At 33.9% G+C, this 26,455-nt stretch overlaps 1 protein-coding gene across 2 annotated transcripts in view; it reads right to left on the minus strand.

Moving 5' to 3' along the window:
- The window catches only part of ERBB4 (erb-b2 receptor tyrosine kinase 4), a gene marked incomplete at both ends in the record, with an annotated part of 1,126,414 nt that overhangs the window by 15,582 nt on the left and 1,084,377 nt on the right, over positions 1-26,455 (minus strand). For both annotated transcript variants that reach the window (XM_082841669.1, XM_082841668.1), the window contains 4 exons: positions 17,342-17,512; positions 18,874-18,971; positions 21,036-21,182; positions 24,808-24,883. In XM_082841669.1, the coding sequence (XP_082697795.1) occupies positions 17,342-17,512; positions 18,874-18,971; positions 21,036-21,182; positions 24,808-24,883 (492 nt within the window). The remainder of the gene's footprint in view (positions 1-17,341; positions 17,513-18,873; positions 18,972-21,035; positions 21,183-24,807; positions 24,884-26,455) is intronic.

Genomic DNA, 26,455 nt, shown 5'->3' on the forward strand with positions numbered 1-26,455 from the left:
CAACACTCACTTGAGACATCTATGTTGAGACATCTATGTATTTCCTAATGCTTTGTAGGTCTAGGAAGCTCAGACTTCTGCTTTATCCTGAAGAATATAAATTGTTAAGTAAGAACAACAGGAAAGACAAACCCTGAGGATAAATTGCCTGTAGGCGGATGGAGAATGTAGTTTTGACCCATAAGATCAAACACAAATCACTACAAGTATCCATTTTAAGTGGTACATACCACCCACCTATATTTCTGTGCATATCACAGACACCTATAGGGAAGAGTCATTTTAAATGTTTCAAAAAGGCTTTTTAGAATAATAATGGCTAAATAGTATAGAAGATCAAAGTTATAAACAGATTAAATTCTAAATGTCTAGGAAAGGAAGAAGCTACATGAGAAGAGCACTTGATTAGGGAAGAGAACTGCCACCCAACAGCTCTGCTGCTGTAGATAAATTTTCCTCAAAGCTTAGTGTCCACATTCATAAAATGGAAATAATAATGTCTGTCTGCCCACTTTATGAGTTTTATAAGTTCATGTTCATGGTAAATATCTTTGAAAAAAATGTGTTATATAAATGTGCAACATGATATTTTTTTCTAGTAATCAAAAAGAAAATACAGCTGAATGCTGACTTGTCCAAGTAACACTCATACAACACCATACTAAATGCTGCAAACCAAGCAAGCATATGTTTCTTGTATACTAGAATAAAAGTATGCAAACAGCTACCTATTTTTTATCTGTGTGATGATAGAGTTCATTTCGCAAATTTAGTATCACATGTCATTTGAAACAACTGTCAAAAGGAATTGGTGTTACTGATACAAATAAAAAATAATTTACAAGTTTCAGTTGAATATATATATATATATATATATATATAGAGAGAGAGAGAGAGAGAGAGATTAGTACATCATTTAAAGTAATCGTAGAACATTTCTTTGAAAATAAAAAATAATGATATGCTTTTCTTAGTACAGCAGTAAATCAAAGCAAGACCCTTCAGAGATCTTTCAGCACTTAGACACAGAAAGGTGCATATTAAGTATTCAATAATAAATTCCTTAAGCTGCTAAAATGAATTCACTGAATGACCTAACAGTAGAGATTATGATGAATTGAAATAAAATCTTCATTACTTTTGTTTTCTTTAGATGATGAGGGTGCTAGAGTCGAGGGAAGTCAAACATTAGAAATTCCCATCTCTAGAGAACATGGGTTGGCCTTGATTTTCTTGAACCATTTCTACACATCCAGACAGACTCCTCATAATAAATGTCTCAGAATTCATGCTGAGGCATTGTCAACAGGCCAAGAAGTCCTCAGTCCGGAATGTGCACTTAGATTAAATTTTTTCTTCCTTGCTATCACTGATGTTTTCAGGGAAAGCTGGCACATTAAGAGAAGCACATAGTAATATAAGAAATGTTTGAACCCTCCTACCCTGTTTGGTGGAGAGAGAATTCCTATGTGTTACCTCTTTAATAAGTTAAGATTTGAAGCATTTTACAGATTTTAAATGTATGCTAAACACTTTTAAGAAAGACATGTCTTGGAAAGAAAGTAGCTAAGTTACAGAAAAGTGCTTAGCTTTGCAATCTGAAATAATATGATAAATGACTTGGAGTTGGGAAAAATAAAATAGATTAGATTTTTCCACATATTGTATACCCCAGGTTTTTTCCCAAGGTCTACCAAACAAACAACAAAAAAAGTACTAGACAGACAAGAAAAGCCCCTAGTTTATTTCCCAGGCCACTTTGTCCTTTATTATGTACTAGCACAATTATTATTTATCATTTCTAAAGAAGATATTAAGCCAAGGTGCAGCTATGTTCTGACAAAATAAAATATTAATACTTGATCTTATGAACATAATCAAAAAGGAGACTGTGGTTGGTTGTCTTTCATGCCATAAGTCTTAAACGCTAAACATCCCAGGCTCTCATAGGAACCTTTACTCTTTTTATTTGTAAGTATATATCCAAGAGTTTTACAAACTGTATCTATTTCATATGTGTTATCCTTTAGGATGCAAGCTCCTTAAATACATAACCAACTAGTTGTATTAGTATCTCTCTTCCTTCTCCCAAATTTACTTATCTAAATATTAAAAATATACCTAGTAGCTCAGATTTTGCCAAAAACAATGCCTGAGAAGAGGATGTTTGGATCATTCTTATGACTGATCTCTTAAATTCTTATTGAAAGATAGGTAACCAAAAGCTCAGGTGAGAGCAATTAGGAATAAAATCAGCACACTGACAGCACTTTTAGGATTTTAATCCAGTCTGTTGCCATACAGAAGCATACTGAATGTCAATTATGCAGGAGGAGAAGATATTTCCAAGAGAGCTTGATGTAACCCCAGGTTGTGAATTATTTGTTTTGAAATGCCTTCATATTTTCCTGCTTGGAAATTCTGGTCAAGAGAAGAGCAAAAACAAGTAGCGAGCTCATCCTAAGCATATGGTCAGGTGAACATTCATAAAATATTTAGCAGCCCACAAATAAAATTTTTAAAAATGCTACATCATCCGCCTCCAGAAGGGAGGAAGGAAGCACAATAAATAAAGGGTTGTTTGTTATTATATTAAATTTCCGGGGTCCACCCCATCCAACTTGAGTTTCTAAATACCAGAAGCCCCAAAGGAAGTTTTCACTAAAGTGCTATTTGGAACTAGGAACACAGACATACGAATTCTTTCTCCACCAAACAGGGTAGGAGAGTTCAAACACTACTTTACTATTGCTGATGTTTTCAGGGAAAGCTGGCACATTAAGAGAAGCACATAGTAATGTAAGACATGTTTGAACCATCACTTACGTCAAACTTCTCATGCAGTCTCCTTTGACTCAGGAGAGAATCAGTCTTTGTTTTAGTTCAGATTTTAAAAAGCAGTCATAATTTTCTCACTAGAAGCAAAGCTGGCCTTGTTACTTCCCTCTTAAAAAAACCAACTTGTTCAGATGACCCCAGATGCATTCTGTTTGCCCCTATTGTAACACTTTTCTCATTGCATTTTATTGCCTAGCTACTTATCTGCAAATTTCTTGAGGGCAGGACTGGATGTGCCTCTAATGGGCAACCATGGGATTAGATACATAGTAGACACCTTAATAAGTGTTTGATCAATGAATAAATGATTGAATAAATAGATGCTCTTCGATATGTGCCTGAAATAATCAGCTATTTGAGTGAGGTAAGTGAAAATTTTTGAGTCTGAATTAGTGAATAAGCAGCTACTAGTAAGACTATTCAGATAGTTCCTTAAAGATCGAAATTAACAGTTATGAGGAATTTAATGATAAATTAGAAAGTTAAAATTATTTACTATTGTATTCATCTCTTTTTTTTTTTTTTTGCGTTACGCGGGCCTCTCACTGTTGTGGCCTCTCCCATTGCGGACCACAGGCTCCAGACGCGCAGGTTCAGCGTCCATGGCTCACGGGCCCAGCCGCTCCGCGGCATATGGGATCTTCCCGGACCGGGGCACGAACCCGTGTCCCCTGCATCGGCAGGCAGACTCTCAACCACTGCGCCACCAGGGAAGCCCTATTCATCTCATTTTTAAAGAACTGAGTACTGAACTTATGGCAATGATAAAACAGCAAAAACAAACAAACAAAAGTGGTCAGCAGCAGAATGAGAAGCAATGCATCATTGTGGTGGAGAGTATGGCCTCTAGGAATACAGAGCCAGGTTACCTGTTCTGTCATTTAATATCCATGGCTCAATTTCACCATGTACAAAACGTGATAATAATAGTAAATATCTCATAGGGTTTTCATGAGATTAAATAAACTAATAAATATTATACGGTTAATATGTTACCTGGCACATAATAAGTGATAATAGTTGTCACTTATTATTATGTATTCTGTGAGTCATCTCATATTCTTAAAAATATATGTGATCATTAGGAGTAAAAGAATGAGTTTAGTCATTTAAACTCAGGAGTAACCAATAGCTTGGTCTCTGTAACACAGAACTACAGTACCTGGCTCTAAATAAGAAGAAATTATACCAAACTCCAAATGAATCTGAATAATGTACATTTCAATGTCTCCAATACGCAAAGAATTTTAAACATTATTATTGTCTTCCAGAGAGGGAAAACAATTAAGTATGGATGTTACTACAACCCAGGAATCCCACTACTGGGCATATACCCTGACAAAATCATAATTCAAAAAGAGTCACGTACCACAATGTTCATTGCAGCTCTATTTACAATAGCCAGGGCATGGAAGCAATCTAAGTGTCCATCGACAGATGAATGGGTAAAGAAGATGTGGCACATATATACAATGGAATATTATTCAGCCATAAAAAGAAATGAAATTGAGTTATTTGTAGTGAGTTGGATGGACATAGAGTCTGTCATACAGAGTGAAGTAAGTCAGAAAGAGACAAACAAATACCATATGTTAGCACATATATGTGGAATCTAAAAAAAAAAAAAGGTTCTGAAGAACGTAGGGGCAGGACAGGAATAAAGATGGAGACGTAGAGAAGGGACTTGAGGACACAGGGAGGGGGAAGGGTAAGCTGGGACAAAGTGAGAGAGTGGCATGGACATATATACACTACCGAATGTAACATAGATAGCTAGTGGGAAGCAGCCACATAGCACAGGGAGATCAGCTCCGTGCTCTGTGACCACCTAGAGGGCTGGGATAGGGAGGGTGGGAGGGAGGGAGACCCAAGAGGGAGGAGATATGGGGATATATGTATATGTATAGCTGATTCACTTTGTTATACAGCAGAAATTAACACACCATTGTAAAACAATTGTACCCCAATAAAGATGTTAAAAAAAATGAAGTATTGATACAACAACAACAAAAGTATGGATGTTACTAAACTATGTCTATAATTCTCGTTGGACAAAGCAAATGAAATTGCTTGTGAATTAAACTTCTAATTTCTTCCCCTCTCTGATTTACAGTACTTCTTTCATCACAACACAGAAAATATTTTACAGCAAGAGATACCGTCACAGTATTTGCAATTTTTTCCACAGTGGTCTACTCCTCTCTCAATTCAGGCTTTGCTCAAGTGTAATGAGAGGCTGGTCCATAGTCATTCATTTACAGTGTCTGAGTGAAAACTACAGAGCACACATTACCCTCTCTTGAGAACACTCCGATGTGTCAGAATTCCAAAGGGAAAAATGGAACTTTTCATCTGGGCAGGTGAATGGCAAAAGGGACCGAAACACAAGATGCTTGTGATGAGGGTGTGTCAATGGCAGAAAGTGCACAAAGGAAAGCTGATGAGCGAGCCCACTCCCCGCTACCCACGACCATCTTCTCCAGTCCGTTTCACGGAGCAATCAAAGGATATTCTGAACCTCCCCAAATGCCATCAATCCTTATTGAGAAGGAAATAGAACATCTCTCTCTTAAGCCTTTGCAGGAGTAATCATCAGAGCAAGCTGGCCTGAACAGGGAGCTTTGGCAGACAAAGATGGATTTGTCAAAATAAATAAATAAATACAGACATACATAAGTTAAATAACCTTCACAAAATATGAATAGAAAGTTGATGATAATCTCCCAATTCTATTGTGTAAAGGGTAAAGAAACTCACAGTTGTGCTCTCCAGGTCTAATACAGTAAAGAATAGGCTTCTTGATGAGATGTTTCCCATAATGTACAGCAGAGCTAGGAATCTTGTGGCAATAATACTAAAAAATAACCATCTAAATGATTTAGATAAAACATTCATTAACATTCCAGATCTAAGTCTCTAAGTGGCCCCTCCCTCCTCTTTGTTTCCTTCCCTGGCTCTGATTTTCTTCTTTAGCACTTTTGAACAAAGAAGGGAAGAAGCCTCTTTTGATTGTTTAAAAAGGCTTCTTAAGCTAGCTGACAATTGCTCAAGTGTAAAATAACTTCATAAAGATCACTGAAATGTTCTTTAACACTAGACTCTCCTTAAACAAGCCATATTTCTGTGGTCCCTGTTGTCTCTGTGTTGCACGGCCTGTTTGGCAGCGTCCAATTCTAGTACCCATGAAGAAGCAGCAAACGATGATGTCAACAAGCTCTTTCAGATGAATCATTATTTAATAGATGAGTCACTCATTTTGGAGTCAGAGGGCCTGATACTGGTTTGTTTCTTGAGTTACCAAGTTCTCAACCAAGTTACCAAGTCAGGGATTTCAATTACTGTGTCCTTGGGATTCTGCTGTGAAAATAAAATGCCTCCTATGTCAAAGTTCTTTGTAAACTTTAAAGCATTATTCTGCTATCTCTTATTTTTGTGAATATTCCAGGAATGAAAGTGACTCTGTTTTTATAATGTATTGCTTGTAGTAGACTTTGAATCCTCAGAGGGTAAGAAGGGGTGAGGGTACTTTTCAAAATAGTAGGCTAAAGTAAAAAAAGGTTTCATAAATATTGTCCCAAATATTTTTTTTTTAAATTAAAGAAATAAGAAATCTGTACTAACTGTGTTTTAATAGTTTCAGTAATTATTAGGCTTTTTTTTTTGAATGGTCAATTTACAAAATTTAATTGTTTCTTTTAACAATTTATTTTTTACAAGTACTACATTCATATTTTAGAAAAATCATAGAATACATATTAACAGAAAGTAGGAAATAAAAGCCATGCAGTCATAAATAATCACTGTTAATATTTAGATGCATAATATTTGATGTTAGATCATATGGTATATACTACCTTGAAGCATTTTCATTAAAACTATATTATTGGCATCTTTCCGTGTCAATAAATAACTTCAATAGCATTGTTCTTAATGGCTTTATAGGCTTTTATTTATATGTTGTTTATTATTTTTCAGAGATGATATATTGATTTTCCATGTTCTTTTACCAAATGAAGGGTGGGTGTTAAAAGTTTAGACTGTAGATGAGACAGGTCTGTGTTCAAATCTCACTTTTTACCATACAAGCTGGAAGTCTCAGCAAAAAGGCTTTGCCTCTCTATGTTTGTTTCTGCCTCTGTAAAATGTAAACAGTAAATTCAGCTTACCCTTGTTGTGAAGATTAAGGGTAATAAATGCAAAAGCTCAGAGCAGAACCTAACACACAAATATGTGATCAATAAGTGGTAGTTATATTTAAGTTTGTGTTTGAAAACTTTGAAACATTTGTAAAACTTGTAAGGATCCTTTTATCTTCAAGCATGTAATTACTGAGTCCCAACACGGACGTTGTTCTCCCCGTTTTTCGTTTCGATTTTGGCTCTATCAGTTCCATTTGATCCTCCTAAACCATTAACTCTTGATTACAGGGAGTCTCACAGGAGAATAAACAGAGGAGGCAGAACAGCAGCAGGCCTCTCATTGCACTCCCAGCAGGAGCCTTTTAAACCAATTGATGCTAAATCTCTTTAGACTTGAAGTCAAAAATCAAGATGTCCAGCGTTTGGACCAGTAAAAAAGCAGATAGAACCAATAGAGGGTTAAATGTTAGATGTGAGAGATCAGAGCATGGCTTCCCACCTCTCCCTTCAAAGTAAAGGACACGGAGCTCTGGTTACCTTTCCTAGTATCAGTTTACAAACTGTAAGATGAGAGTGTTTGTACTAGAAGGTCTTTAAGACCCCAGCTCTGGCACTCTATGAATATATAACTACTTACATGTCACCTCATACTACAATGGGGCAGCTCAGTGGTGCAAATTACTAAGAGTTGATCTATATACTTGGATCAAGGGCAAACCACACTGGTTATATTTGTATTTGGGGAAAATCTAGTTGAAATGAGTGACTAGAGAACGACATAAATACCAAGGGAAAGGAAGGAAAAGACAATGGAAAATAAGAGGGAAGAAGATTATGTTGTTGGCATGGTAAGAAGAGTCAGGTGTCTGTGTGTAAATGGAAGCATGGAATTTTATGTACAGGAAATAACATATTATTATTATTTTGTATTTACTGCCAACCTCCTCTCCTTCCTTAGCTTTGAAGATGGGAAGTTGTAAATATCTTGTCGCCACTTCAGCCAGGGTCAGCGGATCACTCTGATTCACCATGCTCTAGGAAACATACCACTCTATTGTATCTGCAAGCATGCATTTATAGGCATTGGTATTTAGTTTTAATCTTTCATTTTCCAACAGAAAGAACAGATTTTCTGAAGAATAAACAACTGTAGAGGAAATCACAATGTACTATAGCAAGGAGGTGCTACCCCAAGTCCAAATCTGCTAGAAGTGATTTCTATGAAACCTGGAGATACAATTTGAGAAAGAAGTCCAAAAATGATATCTTTCTTAAGAAATTGAAAAATAATTTAATTTTGTGTGTAATTCCTAAACATAGGGTTACTAGAAAAGATTTATCATTATGTCTAACATGATGTCATGTCCTGAACTCTATCTAAATCCCTGAGGAGTCAGGGAGAAATAAAAGAATAACAACAATGGAAAAAAGTACTTTGTTAAAGAAAAGTAAAGCTTACAAAGAGTAGTATAACTAAAACAATATAACCAGACTTTAAGAAAGTCACTGGTGGAGAAGACACTGCACAAAAAGGCATAGACATTTTGCTGATAAATTAATCATTTGAGAGAATGAGGGATACCCCCAAATTAGTGGCAAATCAGAGAGATCAGAGTTATTTTTGATATCCCAATAATGTCCAAGATCTTGGGAGACTAAACAAATGCAATCTGATGTTATGTTCTTATTTAGGGGAAAAAAGAAAATAAACAAATCTACCATGCATAAGGAGCAATAGTTCTTTGTTAAAATATATAAACTACCCACCCATGCCTCCAAACTAAAACAGAAAGCACCAACATGATCTGTATTTTGAAAGACATCAAAGTAGGGATAAAGCTTGCAGCTCTAGGCAATTTTATGTGTGTGAGCTGACAGCAGTGGAAAATAAATTGCAGTGACTGGTCAACTGGCATGGCCAAGGCATTTCCTAGGATAAATGTTCAAAATCCCTTCAACTGTTAGTGACAATAAGACTATATATCATATAAAGCAAAATCTAATATAATATATATCATTCAAGTTTATCCCATTGATGAAAATGAAAGGAGTACTCTCAATAGATGAGGACAAAATAAAGGAGTTAGTGCTAATAAGTGATCAGGTGCTTGAAATATTCAGTATTGTCTTTTATTTGGTAAACCTTATATGTAGAAATTGAGCCTGTCTGAAGAAATTTTTAAAAATGTAGCTGTCAGTTAGAATGATTTTGTAGTAATTCCTGTGAAGTGATGAGGCCCTGAATTAGAGTCATGGCAGGAGAAACAGAAGACAGGAATTTGAGAGCTGTTCTATAGGAAGACCAAAAAGGATTTTGCTTTTAATTGGATGATTTTAATGAAAAGCAAAAGATTTTAAAACCACATTTCAAGCCTTCATAACACTGACAAAAAATAGGAAAATTGGGAGAGGATCCATCATATCTCTTCATAACATAAAAGAGTTCTCAAACATGTGTAGTATAGAAATATTATAAAAACAAGGATTTTTTTAAAGTATAGTTAAAAACACATCTCTTTGTCTTTGTTCATGCTGGGGTTTTTGTTTGGTTTTGATTTTTGCTTTCCTTTTGATCCATTTCAGTCCCACTCTACCAAAATTCTACTTCTATTCCAAGCTAAATCCAATAATGATAGAGCCACAAATGACACTCTATAGCCTCTTTAACTGATTTGGTGTTTTTCCTACAATACCTGGCATATTGCTCTCAGAATATTATCTCCTCAAATGGAATGTGAAGTCTTTGAGGGAAGAAGATTTGTCTTTCAACTCTGTACCCTCATTGCCCAACACAGTGCCTGGCCCAAGATAAACATTCAATGTATTAATTCATGTACCCTTTCACCATAATAAACTAACAAGTTAAAAGATTACTACTTAGATAGGTAACACTTTGGGGCAAAAACTACCTAGTGATATGGAGTGTCTTAGTAAGAAGAGCTCCTTCTCCTGTCTTGATCGATAAAATTTAAAAAAACAATACCCAAGTATCATATCAAGGATACTGTTCAGGAATCCTTGACATATTTTGGAAGAAATGTAAAACCAATAACCTGAGACTACAATCATTTATCATCAAGTAGCAGCTGTTGTTAGAATTGATATTGATCCTTGGTAAATTGCAACCAGAGTAACCTCGTTATATCATCACAAAATCTTCCCACTATATCATTTAGCTATGAGATGCTTCCTTAACATGTGTCCTTAGGTTTTTCTCTTCTATAATCAATCACAAAAGGAAAAAAAAGTTGTGTATAGAGGTAACCCAAAATGTTTTGGGGCATTTTTCAATTAAATATTTTCTAGAAGAAAATCTAATATGAATGCATAAAATAAATGATTATTTTGAAAAGTCATCCTATGAAAAGATAGTTAAAATTACAAGGAGCTCTTAAGTGATCTAGTTCAATCTTCTCAACATTGAAGTAAAGAAACTGAATCTGATTAAGTAATATGACCAAGGCTGAAGTGTCAAAGAGTTAGTTCTAAAACGTGAGATTCCTGACATCCAACTTAGTTTCTTTTATCCAATTATCATTAAGGAAATGAAAAGTGTTAGTTCCCTAAGTTGTAAGAAGTTTAATAGCAACTTGAAATAAGGAACTTCCTTCCCGCAGCCTCTCTGTTATTTTAGGAATATGGCTCCCATGTGGGACTACTGAAAGCTAGACTTTATTAATTAATAGCTCTGCCTCTTATCATTTGTAAATTATCTAACCTCTCCACATATTAATTTCCTTAACTCTTAAAATGGGATATATATTATTACCTACCTCATAGAGCTTTGTGAAATTAAAGTGAAATAGTTAATTTAAAACACTTAGTATAGTACTTAGGTTATAGTAAGAACTCAAGTTTCAGCTGATATTACTATTACTATTTTTTTAAATTTCATAAAATAAATCAAGGTTTTGATTTACTAAATTGTAAAGACAAACCCAATTGAAACTTTCATAGCTTCAAATGTCATTATTGAGAGTGACATCATTGTTTCTGCATTCTCATTTTGCTTGAATTTCTACTAGTTTAGGCATCATTAGGAAGCATACATAGCACAAGATCATAAATCCTACAGGGGAGGCCCAAAGTGTCTTATATTTCTCTTTCCATCTTTCTTCCTTCTTTCCTTCCTTCCTTCCTTCCTTCCTTCCTTCCTTCCTTCCTTCCTTCCTCCCTCCCTCCCTCCCTCCCTCTCTCTCTCTTTTTCTTTTTTTCTTTCTTTCTATCTTTCTTTCTTTCTTTCTTTCTTCCTTTCTTCCTTTCTTTCTTTCTTTCTCCCTTTCTCTCTTTCCTATAGATTAGTAAAAATCTCAAAGATCATTACAATATATGTTAAAACCCTTGCTAAAATATCTTTATCAAAGTTATGAAATCTTAACTGATGGCAAAGTGATAGAGGTATAAAATAAAGTATATAGAATTATATTTTCTGAGCAGTCAAATATTCAGCCTATATTCAATTATTTAGAAGCTGATCAAATTTGTGAAATACCAAACCCCTTTTTCTTTCTTCACCCTTCACTTTTCCTGCCTATACTTTGTCCAGTTTTTCAGTTCATTTATATACCCATCCTAGAAGAGAAAGGACAAAGAGGAGGAAAAATGCAAATCTGTAAATAGAGTTATTTCTTAGCAGATTGGAAAGAAGTGGAGAAAACTTTAAATTGTAATGATAGATCCATTGTGGATCACCCGCTCTACCAATGTGGAGCAGCTACAGAGGAAGACAGTTCCTCTGTCTTCCCCTGGCCTGGATACTTCATGTGTTTGTTGATGTTTTCTGAAAGAGGTAGGACACTTAATCTTTAAAACTACTCACCACAAATGACTGAATGATCCTGCAACAATTGAATCATGTCCTCCTCTATAAAAATGCACTGAAGCTTTTACATTAAATTCAACTTTCTAATATCATTAAAGCTAAAATATCTTTAGCTGCATCAATGTATTAGCCATTCTTATTCATTGCTGTTGCGTTCAATATACAGCTCATTATACTAAACAAACATAAATCTGGGTAACTCAAAAGAAAGAGACAAAACGTATCCATATTAACAGAAAAATAATCCGTGCAGAAATTCCAAAATCGTACTGAACACTTAGTTGAAAATGTAAGGCAGTATGCATTTAAATAAATATGTCAAGAGAAAAGAAAGGCAGCAGGGAACCTAAAACCTCTTGATAGACTGAATATACAAACAGACAATGGCTGGATCATATATGAAATCAGTAGCCTAATTCACACTTAACAGCAACCTGCTCAGAAAACCATAGCTAAAATAAACAGCCCAGGAATGCAGTTGCCTTATAAATCGGACTTGCAGGAAGCCTGATTGTTACCTTTAGTAGCAATCCAGGAAGCTAAACAATAACTTCTGTTAACAATTGGCCCTAAATGACCAGGATTTGATTAATAACTAGCAGCTTCCCTAATTTTTGTCACTACTTTCAACTTAGAGCCAACCAGAGAAAGCCAAATATGTACACCTAACCCATAGGACGCTCTGCTTCTAGTTAGCCCTCTTTTAGATTCCCTACGCCAATAGCCTCCAATCAGGCCATTCCTGAAGCCTTCCTTTTTCTCCACTCTAAATGTTTCCCATTCCTCCGTCTGCCCTTGAGTCTCTCCCAAAACACAAGTGACCGTGGTTGACTCCCTTGTTATAGTAAGCTCTGAATAAATAGCCCTGAATAAATAGCTCTGAATAAATAGATGGTCTTATTTATTTCAACATGATCAAACACCCACTGTACATCCATCAATGGACAACATGCTTCGATATATTAGAAAGTCAACCATCACAATATTCTGTGAGGAATTTTTTCGTCCCCATTTTACAGATACAGAGAACTGAAGTTTGCAGAAGTTTAGATAGCTTCTCACATTTTCCTATTCTACATCATGTTACAGTAAGTGCTTCTGGTATATTATTTTGGTAAAGTTTTTGAGATAATATTAAAAGGATATCTAACAATAATAACAACAATAGATATAAATTAGATGAATGTTTTCTAGCATTACTTGCTTTTGTATCTGGCAACTTGCTGGATAAAAGTCCACATTGTATTTTTAGTTGACCCACTGCTTTAAGGTTATTTAGAATCACTTTAAGGGTGATTCTAAAAGAACGGAATAAGTATTGATTTGCCTAGCATTTCAGATACTCTGCAATTTTTTAAGTTAATTGCCTAACAATCATATATGTACTATTGTGTTTATTTTACAAATGAAGAAGCAAAGTTGTAAAGATATTCAGAACTTTAAGGCTTTCAGCTAGTGAGCAGGGGAGTCTATATATAAAAACTGAATTACTTTTTGGTTTCAAAGTCCAACAAACATGCTCAAAACTCCTTTGATTAAAATTCACTTTAAAATGTTCCCTTACCACATAAGTTGGTCACAGAACCTAAAATTGAAGTAACATTTTCTAACTATAAAATAATACAAATTAGCTTTATAGGAAAGAAGGGGAGAAAACAGCATTTGCACATATTAGAAATTACCATACAAGTTACATAAAGCCAGACAGAAAAAATAGAAAAATATAGATGAATAATAAGGCTTTTTAATGCCTGAAAATAAAATGATATTTAAGAAAAATTCCTTTAACAAAGACCTGAAAAAGTAAAAGGAAATATACAGATAACATTGTTTAAATAATAACTGGAATAAGAAATCATGACTAAAGGCCAAATAATTCCTCATGCGGTTTCTACTTTCTTACTAATTCCCTTCAGCTAACTCAAACTTTTACTATGAATTCCTTGCACTGAGCATAAATTAAGATGAACAGAAAAGTTAGAATTTGAGAATCCTTATGAAAAGGAAAAGATTCAAGCCCTTGGCCTTTATAACATTTCATGTTAAGGAAGGAAACTATTTTCTTGAAATTTCCCTGTTTTAATAAAGGTAATGAATTTGTCACATAAAATTATAAATATCAAAGTCATGATTTGACCATTTTGCTAAGTGTACAGAGAAGAAAATGGTGCCTCTTTTACACACCTTAAAGGTGTTTTGCCTTGCCATAAACAAAACACTGGGGCTTCCCTGGTGGCGCAGTGGTTGAGAGTCCGCCTGCTGATGCAGGGGACATGGGTTTGTGCCCCGGTCCAGGAAGATCCCACATGTTGTGGAGCGGCTGGGCCCGTGAGCCATGGCCGCTGAGCCTGCGTGTCCGGAGCCTGTGCTCCGCAACAGGAGAGGCCACAACAGTGAGAGGCCCGCGTACCACAAAAAAAAAAAAAAAGGAAAAGAAAAAAAACATTGATGTTCAATATCAGTTGATATAATTTTTAAAATTTTTAGTTCTATCTCCCTATCTCCTCTCCACTGAGCTACAAGACAAATTTTTCATATGAATGAGAAATTACTTGAGGTCTCTATCTTTGCCTCTTTCTATACCAGACTTTCTAAATGGGGGAAGGTGGGCAAGAAGTATAGGGCAGGTTGGGAGATGCATTTTACAAGAAAAAACCTAGGGAGTTTCCCAAACATCATATATCTCAGAGGTTGAGGTTGATGCCAAGAAAAACAACCATATTGAAAATAACATGTTCTAATCACTGTGAAGCAATAGTATATGTAGTACAGGCAGACTGATCCGGCTCTTCCATTGGCCGTGTGAGTCACCTTTGGCCATTCAAGTCACTTAACTTTGTGACAAGTTTCTTCATTTGTAAAATGGAAATAATGATAATAGAACCTCATGGGATTGTTGTATTAAGAGACAATATATATGTGTTGACACATAGTAAACACTAGGTTTATCATTGCTGTCAGTTTGAAACAAAGCAAATTACTTTGTTTTAGAGAATGAGCAGCAAATTGAAAGTTTTCTTATGCCGGTGGTCAGGACAAAGAGGATGCTGTTTGTTCCATGAGCTACGACAATGTTCTTAGAGGGAGGAGGAGACCAAGAGAAAAGAATTGCTTTCTAGAAAAAATTAAGCATCACGTTTATGTCTTTTCAATTGAAGAAACTGATTACAGGCTTCTCTATGCTCCATAATGGCTAATGAATACTTGATTATAACACTATCATGCTACACTCTGTCTTTGTATCTGCGTGTGAGTCTTTTGTTAAACTTGGTATGTCTTGAAAGTAGTAGTTATGTCAAAATATTTGGATCTCATGTCTAATAATGGCTTACATGCAGAGGTACTCAATACATGTTGAATGTTTATGGTTTCCTTTGCTGTGCAAAAGGTTTTAAGTTTAATTAGGTCTCATTTGTTTACTTTTGTTTTTATTTTCATTATTCTAGGAGGTGGGTCAAAAAAGATCTTGCTGGGGTTTATGTCAAAGAGTGTTTTTCCTATGTTTTCCTCTAAGAGTTTTATAGTGTCTGGTCTTACATTTAGGTCTTTAATCCATTTGGAGGTTATTTTTGTGTATGGTGTTAGGTAGTGCTCTAATTTCATTCTTTTACATGTACCTGTCCAGTTTTCCCAGCACCACTTATTGAAGAGGCTGGGAATAAGTGAAACAACTTATTGTTACAAATGAAACAATGGACAAAGGATTAATCTCCAAAATATACAAACAGCTCATGAAGCTCAATATTAAAAAAACAAACAATTCAATTAAAAAATGGGCAGAAGACCTAAATAGACACTTCACCAAAGAGGACATATACATGGCCAAGAGGCACATGAAAAGATGCTCAACATCACTAGTCATTAGAGAAATGCAAATCAAAACTACAATGAGGTATCACCTCACACTGGTCAGAATGGCCATTACCAAAAAATCTAGAAACAATAAATGCTGGAAAAGGTGTGGTGAAAAAGGAACCCTCCTGCACTGTTGGTGGGAATGTAAATTGATACAACCACTATGGAGAACAGTATGGAGGTTCCTTAAAAAACTAAAAATAGAACTACCATATGACCCAGCAATCCCACTACTGGGCATATAGCCTGAGAAAACCATAATTCAAAAAGAGACATGCACCCCAATGTTCACTGAAGCACTATTTACATTAGCCAGGACATGGAACCAACCTAAGTGTCCATCGACAGATGATGAATGGATAAAGAAGATGTGGCACATATATACAATGGAATATTACTCAGCCATAAAAAGAAACGAAATTGAGTTATTTGTAGTGAGATGGATGGACCTAGAGTCTGTCATACAGAGTGAAGTAAGTCAGAAAGAGAAAAACAAATACCATATGCTAACACATATATATGGAATCTAAAGAAAAAAGTGGTACTGATGAACCTAGTAGGGCAGGAATATAGACATAGAGTGTGGACTTGAGGACGTGGTAGGGGAGGGCAAAGCTAGGGCAAAGTGAGAGTAGTATCAACACATATACACTACCAAATATAAAATAGTTACCTAGTGGGAAGCAGCCCCATAGCACAGGGAGATCAGCTTGGTGCTTTGTGATGACCTAGAGAGGTTTGATAGGGAGGGTGGGAGGGAGGCTTAAGAGGGAGGGGATATGTGGATATATGTATGCATATGGCTGATTCACTTTGTTGTACAACAGATACTAACACGGTATTGTGAAGCAATTATATTCCAATAAGGATCTATTTAAAAAAAAAAAGGAAAGGCCTGGAATATGTTAGGCACTTAATAAATGCTGACTCTATCAAAAAGTAAATAAATAAATAAATAAATGTTGAATGAATTTTCAAAAATAAACAAGTGAATGAATACATGATTGACAGTTTTCAGAGAAAGAATGGTATTCATATAGAATACTGCTTAATATTTAATATTTAAAATGAAATGGAAACTTAATATTTAAAATGAAATGGAAACTCCTTTCAGAAGCTTCTTTCAAAAGTTAAATCTGCATCTTAGAAATGATTCAGAAGCCCTCCCAATATGATTGATTTAGTCCAAAGGATTGCACACTGTTCTGTTTCTACTTCAACTTGACAGAAGATATTTAATGTCTCCTAAATGAGTAATAAAGAGTTGTACTTGTATTGTCTCTTGACTAATAAGTCATATCATTTTATTGAGAAAAAAAGTAGAGAGACTATCTTGGGAAGAATTTTCATTTATATACAAACACATACAGATTTATTAGTTTGAATTGGCTGTAGATTTTCAAAAATTAAGGTTTTTTTTTTAACTGACTTAAGATGAAGAAAAGTTTCTCCTTTTGAAATCTTGAAGATATTTCAGAGTGCATGTTGTATTGCCCATGCTTACCTTCCAAAATTAACTATATATGGCAAGCTTGGCATATCTTTTGTTGGTATAACTTGCTTTTAATTTAGGAATCACACTTATTTGAGCTACATAATTTATTTGGTAATTTTAGTACTTACAATGTATTTCCATGACTTTGTTTCTCAGAAATAATATGAGAGGTGGTATATAATTACTTCTTACCCTATTTGAGTCGATTCTTGCTCTGGAAGTATAGATGGGAGGTGGGATGTTGAAAGCCTGAGGGACCAGATATTCCTCAGCATCCATCATATCTTCTAAATCCTCTTCATCCAAGAGATTCTGAAAGAACTTGCTGTCGTTTGGACTGGGAAGCTTCATACGATCATCACCCTAAAAAATTTCCCATCAGATATACACACAGAAATGATTCTTTCCTTCATTTTAAATATGTGAACTTTGTAGCAAATTTATGTAATATCAAAATGGTTGCAAATTCATGCACTCATTAAACAAAATAATTATTTAGCACAAATACCAGCCATATAGAAGCCTATAACATACTTAGATATGACACGGTAAGATAAAAACATTTAATACAAGAAGAATGTGATAAATGCCATTAGAGATAAATAAAGCAGAATGCTATGGCTATTTTGAGAGAGGCATAAACCATTTCAGATCTGAGAATAATGGTGGGTTTCATTGTCAAGATGGCGTTTGAGCTGTGACTTTAAGAGTATATAATAAAGAAAGAGCAATTGACTTATCAATCTTTATTATACTTGGTTGGTTTGATAGTGTAGAGCTATCATGATACATTGAATCCATGGTTTGCTCTATAGCATAATATTGTTAAAGTGATAACATTCAAAATCACAGCACTGGTGGCAAATAACATAAAGGGGGTGGGAGAAACACCAAAACAATAGTTACACTCCTACCTCATCTATTTCTTAAGTAGAATTTTAAAATTTGTTTTGTGATATTTTTGTAAACTTTTTAAAATTAATTAGGGGAAAAGTTAGCTAGAAATCATTATCTGCTAAAATCTGACTTTTATCTTCATGTCAGACTATTGATATGAAGATAAACACTACCTTGTTTTATTGAGAAATCTTAACTCAGTGTTATCCAAGGTCCACTTGTTTATGGTTTAGGTAAAATAATCATAAAGAAATATATTACAACTTTTAAATTATTAAATCCATTTTTTCTAGTGTTACATATAAAATGTCCTTTTGGTCTATTATTTTATTTTTGTACATTAATTCATCTGAATCTGAGTTATTACTTGAATATTGCATACCTCCCAAAAGAAAAAAAAACATATTTTAAAATATTTTTCTAGGAAATTAAATGTCAATTTATTGAAACTTTTAGTTCACTGCCTTCAAACATGGAGACGATTAAAACAAAAATCCATCTTCCTTTTATTCCAAGAAGAGACGATTATAACAATGAACATGACTAGCAGAGTACTACAAGGCTTGTCTGAGGATAAAGGCCTTTTTATGTACATGAATAATCATAATTATCTGGCAGTTCAACAGTAGAGGCACTTGAGTACTAAGGGAAGATGCTTAGAAGTGGTTCTGACATCAAGTAAAAGTCATTTCACATGATATTTTGCTTAGCTAATTAATTAATTTGTGAATGATGATATCCATAGTTCCAAAGTCCAGATATTACTACTGTTTTGTAGTGGGTTTGTCATTGGGATATTCTCAAAAATCTAAGTCAAATGTACAAACCTGAATAACTAGGTATCTTTGAGGGTCTCGAGCCATCCTCGAAAATTCAGCAGCCAGTTCCTTAAATTTAGGTCTACTGTCAGCATCAATCATCCAACCTAGAAATTCACATGCAATAAAAGAGTCACTATATCCATAATTTTATGAAAATAAAGACTAAGTTTGAAACATATCATTTAAATAAAAATGATCTGACAAAGAAAGCTAATGAAAGAAACAATCCAATAGGTGAGATTCTATCGCAATCAGTTTGCTGACATTCATAACTAAATGTAACATATTATAGAACAACACAAGGTTTTTATTTTGTTGATATAATTTAAAATTAATTTTTCATCATAGAAAATATAACCTAGGCTAACCATGGGAATTTACAGAATCTCAGATCTTTTTTCCGTAGGTGTGAAGAGAATTTAAAAATAAAAAAAATATTTTTCTTTGATGGGTATAGAAAAGGTGATTGGAATATAATTTATCATTTTATATCAGGAGTGACATGGAATAAAAACTTTGGTTGCAATGCTGTATACTGGCAAAAAGGTGAAAAAAGGAATTGAAAGCAACTTTCTTATGCTACTTTTTTCCTGGTGGGAAAAAAATTAATGCAAAGTGATTGGTAATGTTTGTTCAGAAACAGTCATTAGCTTATCTTAGCCTTTCCAGCATAAAATACTATCAGCAATTTACCAAGTTATGTATTAAGAGCCTTAACTCCCCAGGCTCTGTTTAACTGATGAAATGACAAGAATAAAGGCACCAAGCTTTCCTTGATTTTATTGCCAAATGACCCTTTTCTTAGATATTAAAACTCCTAAAAGTGAGGTAAAAGTCACTATTAGGCAAGATGTTTTCCTGATTTTTTATTATTCATCAGAGTATCTAAATGAAGTATATAAATCATCTCATGCTAGTTATGGGATCAAATTATGTAATACATGTATGTTTTTAAACTTTCTTCCATAGCTGACTACCGAAAAATGTTTGACCCAATAAAGCTATAAAACTTGTTTCCCCTTTTCTGCAAGTTCACTTTTTATTCTTGTTATGGGAAGTGTTTGGGTGTCATTTTATGTATCATTAAAATTATTTGATTTTTTTCTCTCCTAACAAAGCTCAAATGCTCTATATTTTATATGTAACCACTAAAAAAAAAAAATGCTGTTGATACCAAGATGATAATGAGAAAATCAATGTTTCTGGAACTCTATTGGAACCAGAAAAGGTTAAATTCTCAGTGAGGTATCAGTTTCTTTCCAACTAAATATTGAGTAAACAGAACTACACTTAGAGAAAAGGGCATGCTGACCTGAAGTGAAAAGCACATTTTTTATTTCTTCCCTCACTGTCAGAATGTATCACACATGTCATGAGTATAAATCTGAGTAGACCTGTCCAAAGTCTCTTATTAATAAGATGCTTATTCACCTTCACCAGTTTGTTTCTTTGCTAACCCTGTGTAAATCAAAAGGGGAAAACCTCTCATTACACAAGAAAGATTGCTGAATGCTAATCTCATTTAAATTAAGTCAGAAACTCCAGAGACTTCCCTAATTCTATTTAAATTAAGAGTCTAGGCTTCCAAAATACATTTATAACACATATGTGTCTGGGGCATAGAAGGGAGAAAGAAAAGTAAGACAGTTAGATGTAAACAAATGATCAAATTGAAAGAAAGTAAACATTTATAATCTTTGTAGTTCAATGTAGATTCATGTCTTTCCACTTCCCATTTTGCCTTGCTAATTTTCTGTTGACTGAAACTGGTAAATCTATTTCCATTTAATTCATTTTTTTAAACTATTAGTTTCAAGCTTTTTTCTTTATGTGCAGATCATTTATTTAGTCTGCTTTTTTCCTTTAAAGAGTATTAACATTATTGTGATTAATTACATCTCTTTATGAGAAACAGTTTCATTGTCATGGAAATGATAAGAATCAAAGTGAAATAAATAAGAAGTGTAAGAATCATACAATGTTGACTTCATAGCATGAAAGCATGATATTGCTTCATATTAACAAGAATCACAACAAACACGGGTTTACATGCTCCTTTTCACAATTATCTGTAAACTTTTATATTTTTCAATATACAGGAAAATTGTGCAGGTTGATTAATTACTAAGAATGATGATGAGGATGATAACATAATTTTGCAATCTTACATTTGACCATGACCATATAAACATCAATAGTGCAGATGGGAGGCTGGGGCAAACGTTCTCCTTTCTCTAACAAATCGGGGATTTCTCTGGTTGGAATTCCATCATAGGGTTTTCCTCCAAAGGTCATCAGTTCCCATATAGTGACTCCTAAAAGGGAGATCAAATTCTTACATAAGGATGTTAACAATATACTTTGAAGAAACCAGCAATATGCCTGTGGCAAAAGAATGCTTCTTAGAGGGCAATTAGAAATAGTCTAAAGAAAGGCTCTTCAGATTCCTATGTCCACATGAGAAGCCCAATGACAAAATCTTTGTGGGAAATTTGATTTTCTTATCATTGTCTTGAAATTTTTAATGGGTAGCAGAGACAATTTCAGAGTGGACAGAATCTGTTCCCCATTTCTACTTATAAGTAATGCTAATGATTGTTGACCCAATTTGTTTCACCACATTAGAGCCTATAAAACAATTTATTTACTATACACATGTGTACTCAGTACCAAATAAATATGATTAGGTAAAATCTGATATTGACTAATTTTGAGATTAGCATCTTTACTATTAAAAGCCCAAAAGGCCAAACTGGGGTTCCAGAATGATTACTTATGTTATAGTAAATAATTGTGCTTTTCTTTTTAACTAACACAAGGAGAACAAGTGGAATAAAACAGATTCATTTCTTTAACACATATGAGAGACTGACTGAAGAATGATCCATATGTAAGATAAAATACATGTAAAGTGAGCTTTCCAAAATTGAAGTGAATCAATAATAGTGTATTCTTTAGACAATAAGAACGGTTTCTTGAATCACTAGAACACTGATTTCCTCAGTAAAAGCAAATACTCTAAATACTAGCATGTAAGTAGCCACCTTTGACAAGAATAATGACTCTGATCTGAGCAATAACATACACAATACAGATCTCTTCTTTATAATCTAATAATTATATAATTTAAAAGTTATAGTTTTCTTAAGGATAAAGGTTGTTAGTTCAGAAATAGCTATGTGGGCACAATAGTATTAGCAAGTGAATTTTGATTGATGCATATACAAGTATCTTTTAATATAAAATCTAATTATGGCTATGTTTTCTTCTCCACTGCCATCTGTAATGAATTATTTATTCAAACTGAAGTAATTTTTAGCTCATAAGAGTTATCATTGACATAATAAAAATGTAAAGCTTAAACTATAAAAGTATATATAAACTTCAAATTATTCTTCATAATAGTATCGTTAATGATTATCTGATTTTTTTAGTTAATATTTACATCTTATGATTCTTAGGTATAATATAAACGTGTAACTAGTGACACAATTTCACTGTTCGATCTTTATAAAACCCTACTTGATGTTGCATACTAAAGAATGATTCATAGAACTGATGATTAAAACTCAGTGTCCATGAGGCAGGCTGGAACAAGTTAAGAAGTAGATTACTGTCTATTATGTTCAGTCAGTCATATTTATAGAATATGTATTTAATGAGAACATTTTATTAACTCATGTTTGCAGTTATAAAAGAATAGATGCTCTCACATCTCTACCAGAACTTCTAATATAAGCAAGATACAAAGCAACTACAAATTAATAGAAAATACAATAAACAGAAATACATATATACAAAAACCGAAGCAGAAAAATCAAACCCCCCACTTCTGCCAATAATATTCCAATTATATCTTTGCAGAGGTGATGATAAGTAGAGTCAAACAGAGATGGCTTCATATAGAAGAACAATCTCAAGAAAGCTAAATTAGAAACATCTTCAAAACTTACAATTCTATCATTTGAAGATATAAACCATATTCAATGCATATTTATTTTTATAAAAATAAAGATGCACCCAGTGGCAATGTTCCACAAAGATTCACTGTAAACAAGATTATACATCTTTCTCTGCCTTTTATGCCTTTGCAACCAACTATGATATATCATAAAAATCTTAAAATGCCCTATGGATATGGGTTGATTAACTGGGCTATGTTTCAAAACAGAGTTCACTCTATCATTCTATCTATCTATCATCTATTTATCTATCTATCTATCTATCTATCTATCTATCTATTTTTACTGAACTGCTTCTGAGATGTTGCAATTCAACATGAACATTATAGCCTTAAAACAGGATTTTCTCTAAAAGATAAATTTTACTATTAAAAATGTGATTGCCCTGCCAACGTTTACTTTAATGTGTATATATAGTTACTTATTCTAGAGGTCATTTAAAATTTTCAGATTGCCATGTTTAGTTCAGGGAAATATAAGTAGGAAAAAAAAGGGAAAGAAAAGAAAAAGATATATATGATATTATTTAAATCTATCTTATAAAATATGTAAATCTATCTATATCATATAATATATAAGCTAATCTATACCATATAATATATAAATGATTATGTACATGCTAATGTATATATTCTATAAACATCTATCTCATATTTATAATGCATATGATATATATAATAAAAATAATAATATATATGATATTTTTGTTTTTTATTTAGTCCTGACAGTTGAACTATGCTTTGTCAAGTATTCCTCTATACGTGCCTAAATCTCAAACACACAACACTCTACTGCTAAACTGAGCAGAATACATGAGGCCTTTGTGGAAATTTTAACACCTCCTATGGTTTACATGTGTGGAAGGAAAAACTATCCTATAGAAATGTCTTATTATTTTAAAGATAATTTATACTGTTCTAGATAAGAAGTATAAGTTCTTTAGTGACTTAATGATTTAATTTTCTTTCTAAAAAAAAAGTAAATAAACTAAACTTAAATTTGAGCAAAATAAATCGTATCATGCTTTCAAGTCTCACCACCACCATATTATTTAAAGAAGCATAGTGCTTTTTATTTGTAAGAAGTGCTAGTTTTATATGGTATATTTAAACTTAGAAAAGGTGTTGCTTTATTCTTACTAATACTTAGATGGACATAAGTTGTAAATAGCCAGACAGAGGCTAAGAAGCTCATCTCAAAAACTGAGTTAAATGCAATTAAATAAATTTTCTAAATTTTCAAATCTCTATTTCCAGTTCATATTATAATTCTCTAATATACTCCAAAAGTATATTATATATATATATATTACTCCAAAAGTAGTTTGTAAATTAAAATTAAAGCTGTAATTAGAAATCATCTCTCTTACCTCTCCCCTCACATTTACTACTCTCATCCTACTGATTTCAATAACTGTTCTTTGTTCTAACAATAATCTCTATTTTTTTTTTTACTATAGAACATAGATTCCCATAAGAAAAAAAATATTTTTAAACATTCATTGCATTTAGAGTTATGTTTTTTTGTTTGTTTGTTTTGCGGTATGTGCGCCTCTCACTGTTGTGGCCTCTCCCATTGCGGAGCACAGGCTCCAGAAGCGCAGGCTCAGTGGCCATGGCTCATGGGCCTAGCAGCTCCGCAGCATGTGGGATCTTCCTGGACCAGGGATTGAACCAGTGTCCCCTGCATCGGCAGGTGGACTCTCAACCACTGCGCCACCCTAGCCCTAGAGTTATGTTTTAAAAGAGTTGTTGAAATGAAGGCCATGAGATTCTATGAAAATGTCCCTAATCTAAAACTGCTGGGGGTTTTTTTGTTTTGTTTTTTGTCAAAATGATCAGACAAGTTGCTACCAAAATAAAAGGTTATGGTAGACAACTCAACCAAGATGTTAATGTATTACATTTTAGAGACCCAAGAAACATAATATGCTTATTTTTGTTTTAAAAGCCTTATGTCACAAGGAAGAATTATTTACCATAGCTCCAAACGTCACTCTGATGGGTGAATTTTCTATAGTGTATACACTCCAAAGCCATCCATTTAATTGGCATCTATAGAGAAGTAAGAAATGAAAGGTTTATAGTCATATAAAAAGTCATTTCTATATTTCCTCAATATGAGTCTCAATTGTATTTTTTGATTGTATGCCTAGAAAATAGAAATAGATATTTTCAATACAGGAAACGAAATGAAATTTAAGCTTCAAATGAATTAACATGAAGATATATTTATTTTTTAAAGTTTCATAAACAATGAAAAGTAAAATAATAAGTATCACTTTCTATAGTTTTTTTTTTTTTTTTTTTTTTTTGCGGTACGCCGGCCTCTCACTGTTGTGGCCTCTTGCCTTACGGAGCACAGGCTCCGGACGCGCAGGCTCAGCGGCCATGGCTCACAGGCCCAGCCGCTCCGCGGCAGGTAGGATCTTCCCGGACCGGGGCACGAACCCGTGTCCCCTGCATGGGCAGGCAGACTCTCAACCACTGCATCACCAGGGAAGCCCCACTTTCTATAGTTTTAATTAACATTCAGTAATTAAGTTACTATTTAACATTATGACTTACAATATCAATTCTAAACATCTAATACATGTACTTCTAAAAATGTGGTCATATTATGTTTTTTCCCCCAAAATGAGATTCTCTACATTTTCAGTAAATGCTTTTTCACCCTCAGACAAATTTCCAGCCACTGGTAAAAAAGACTCTTTCTACACTTGGCCCCTCCCTTCTCCTCTCAGATAATTTGGTCACTAAAACACCTAAAATAATGAATTCCAAAGTTAGCCTTGCTTTGTTCCCCAGCCACAAATGATCTTCCTTGTCTTGGTTAGCCAGTATTGAAAATATGTACCATTTTCATAATAGGAATTATATAAAAGGATATGAGAAGATCAGTACAAATCCATCATCTCTGCGAGAAAAGCAACTCAACTCACCCTGCTGCTGATGGTTTAGCAGAACGATTTTCAACTAAGAAGGGCAGCATTATATAGCTGGGAATATAATTAGATTCTATGGAATAAAGATAAACATTTCTACTTAGCAGCTGAAACATTAAAACTAAATAGGCCTTTGAAATCATGAGGTTGGCTGCTCACCAAGGTGACACCAAGGTAACTCTGTGACAGAATCACGGTATTCAGTGAAAGGGAACAGAAGACACATTGAAAGTAATTTCCCTACGGGCAAGGAGTTAGCACACTTTATGGACTACGGACACTGTTAAAGAAGTAAGTTTAAATCACAGGTGGCTCAATAAAGACTTAATTGTTACTAGACATTTAAAGCTCTAATGATTCTTGCTTTAGACAAATCTTACAGCTGTATGTTCTCAAGACAAGTGAAGTCATGTGATTTATAGACTTCTACTTCTGCGCAATCCTGTAGTGAATTTCAAAGCCATGGTCTCAAACTGCTGCAATTTGTAGTAAACAAGCAAAATAGGCTAATAAAATCAAGGAAAAGCCATAGAATACTACAAAACCGAAGTTTTTTAAAAAATAAATTTTGTGTTCTTTTGTTTTGTGATAAGACTTGAATATATATAGTTATATAAGAGTTTAGTATAAAAATCAACGTGAAAACTTTGGAACACTATCATTGAAAAATATTCATAACGTG

Source organism: Leucopleurus acutus (genome assembly GCF_964270905.1).
Source record: "Leucopleurus acutus genome assembly, chromosome: 6".
NCBI classification, from domain to species: domain Eukaryota; kingdom Metazoa; phylum Chordata; class Mammalia; order Artiodactyla; family Delphinidae; genus Leucopleurus; species Leucopleurus acutus.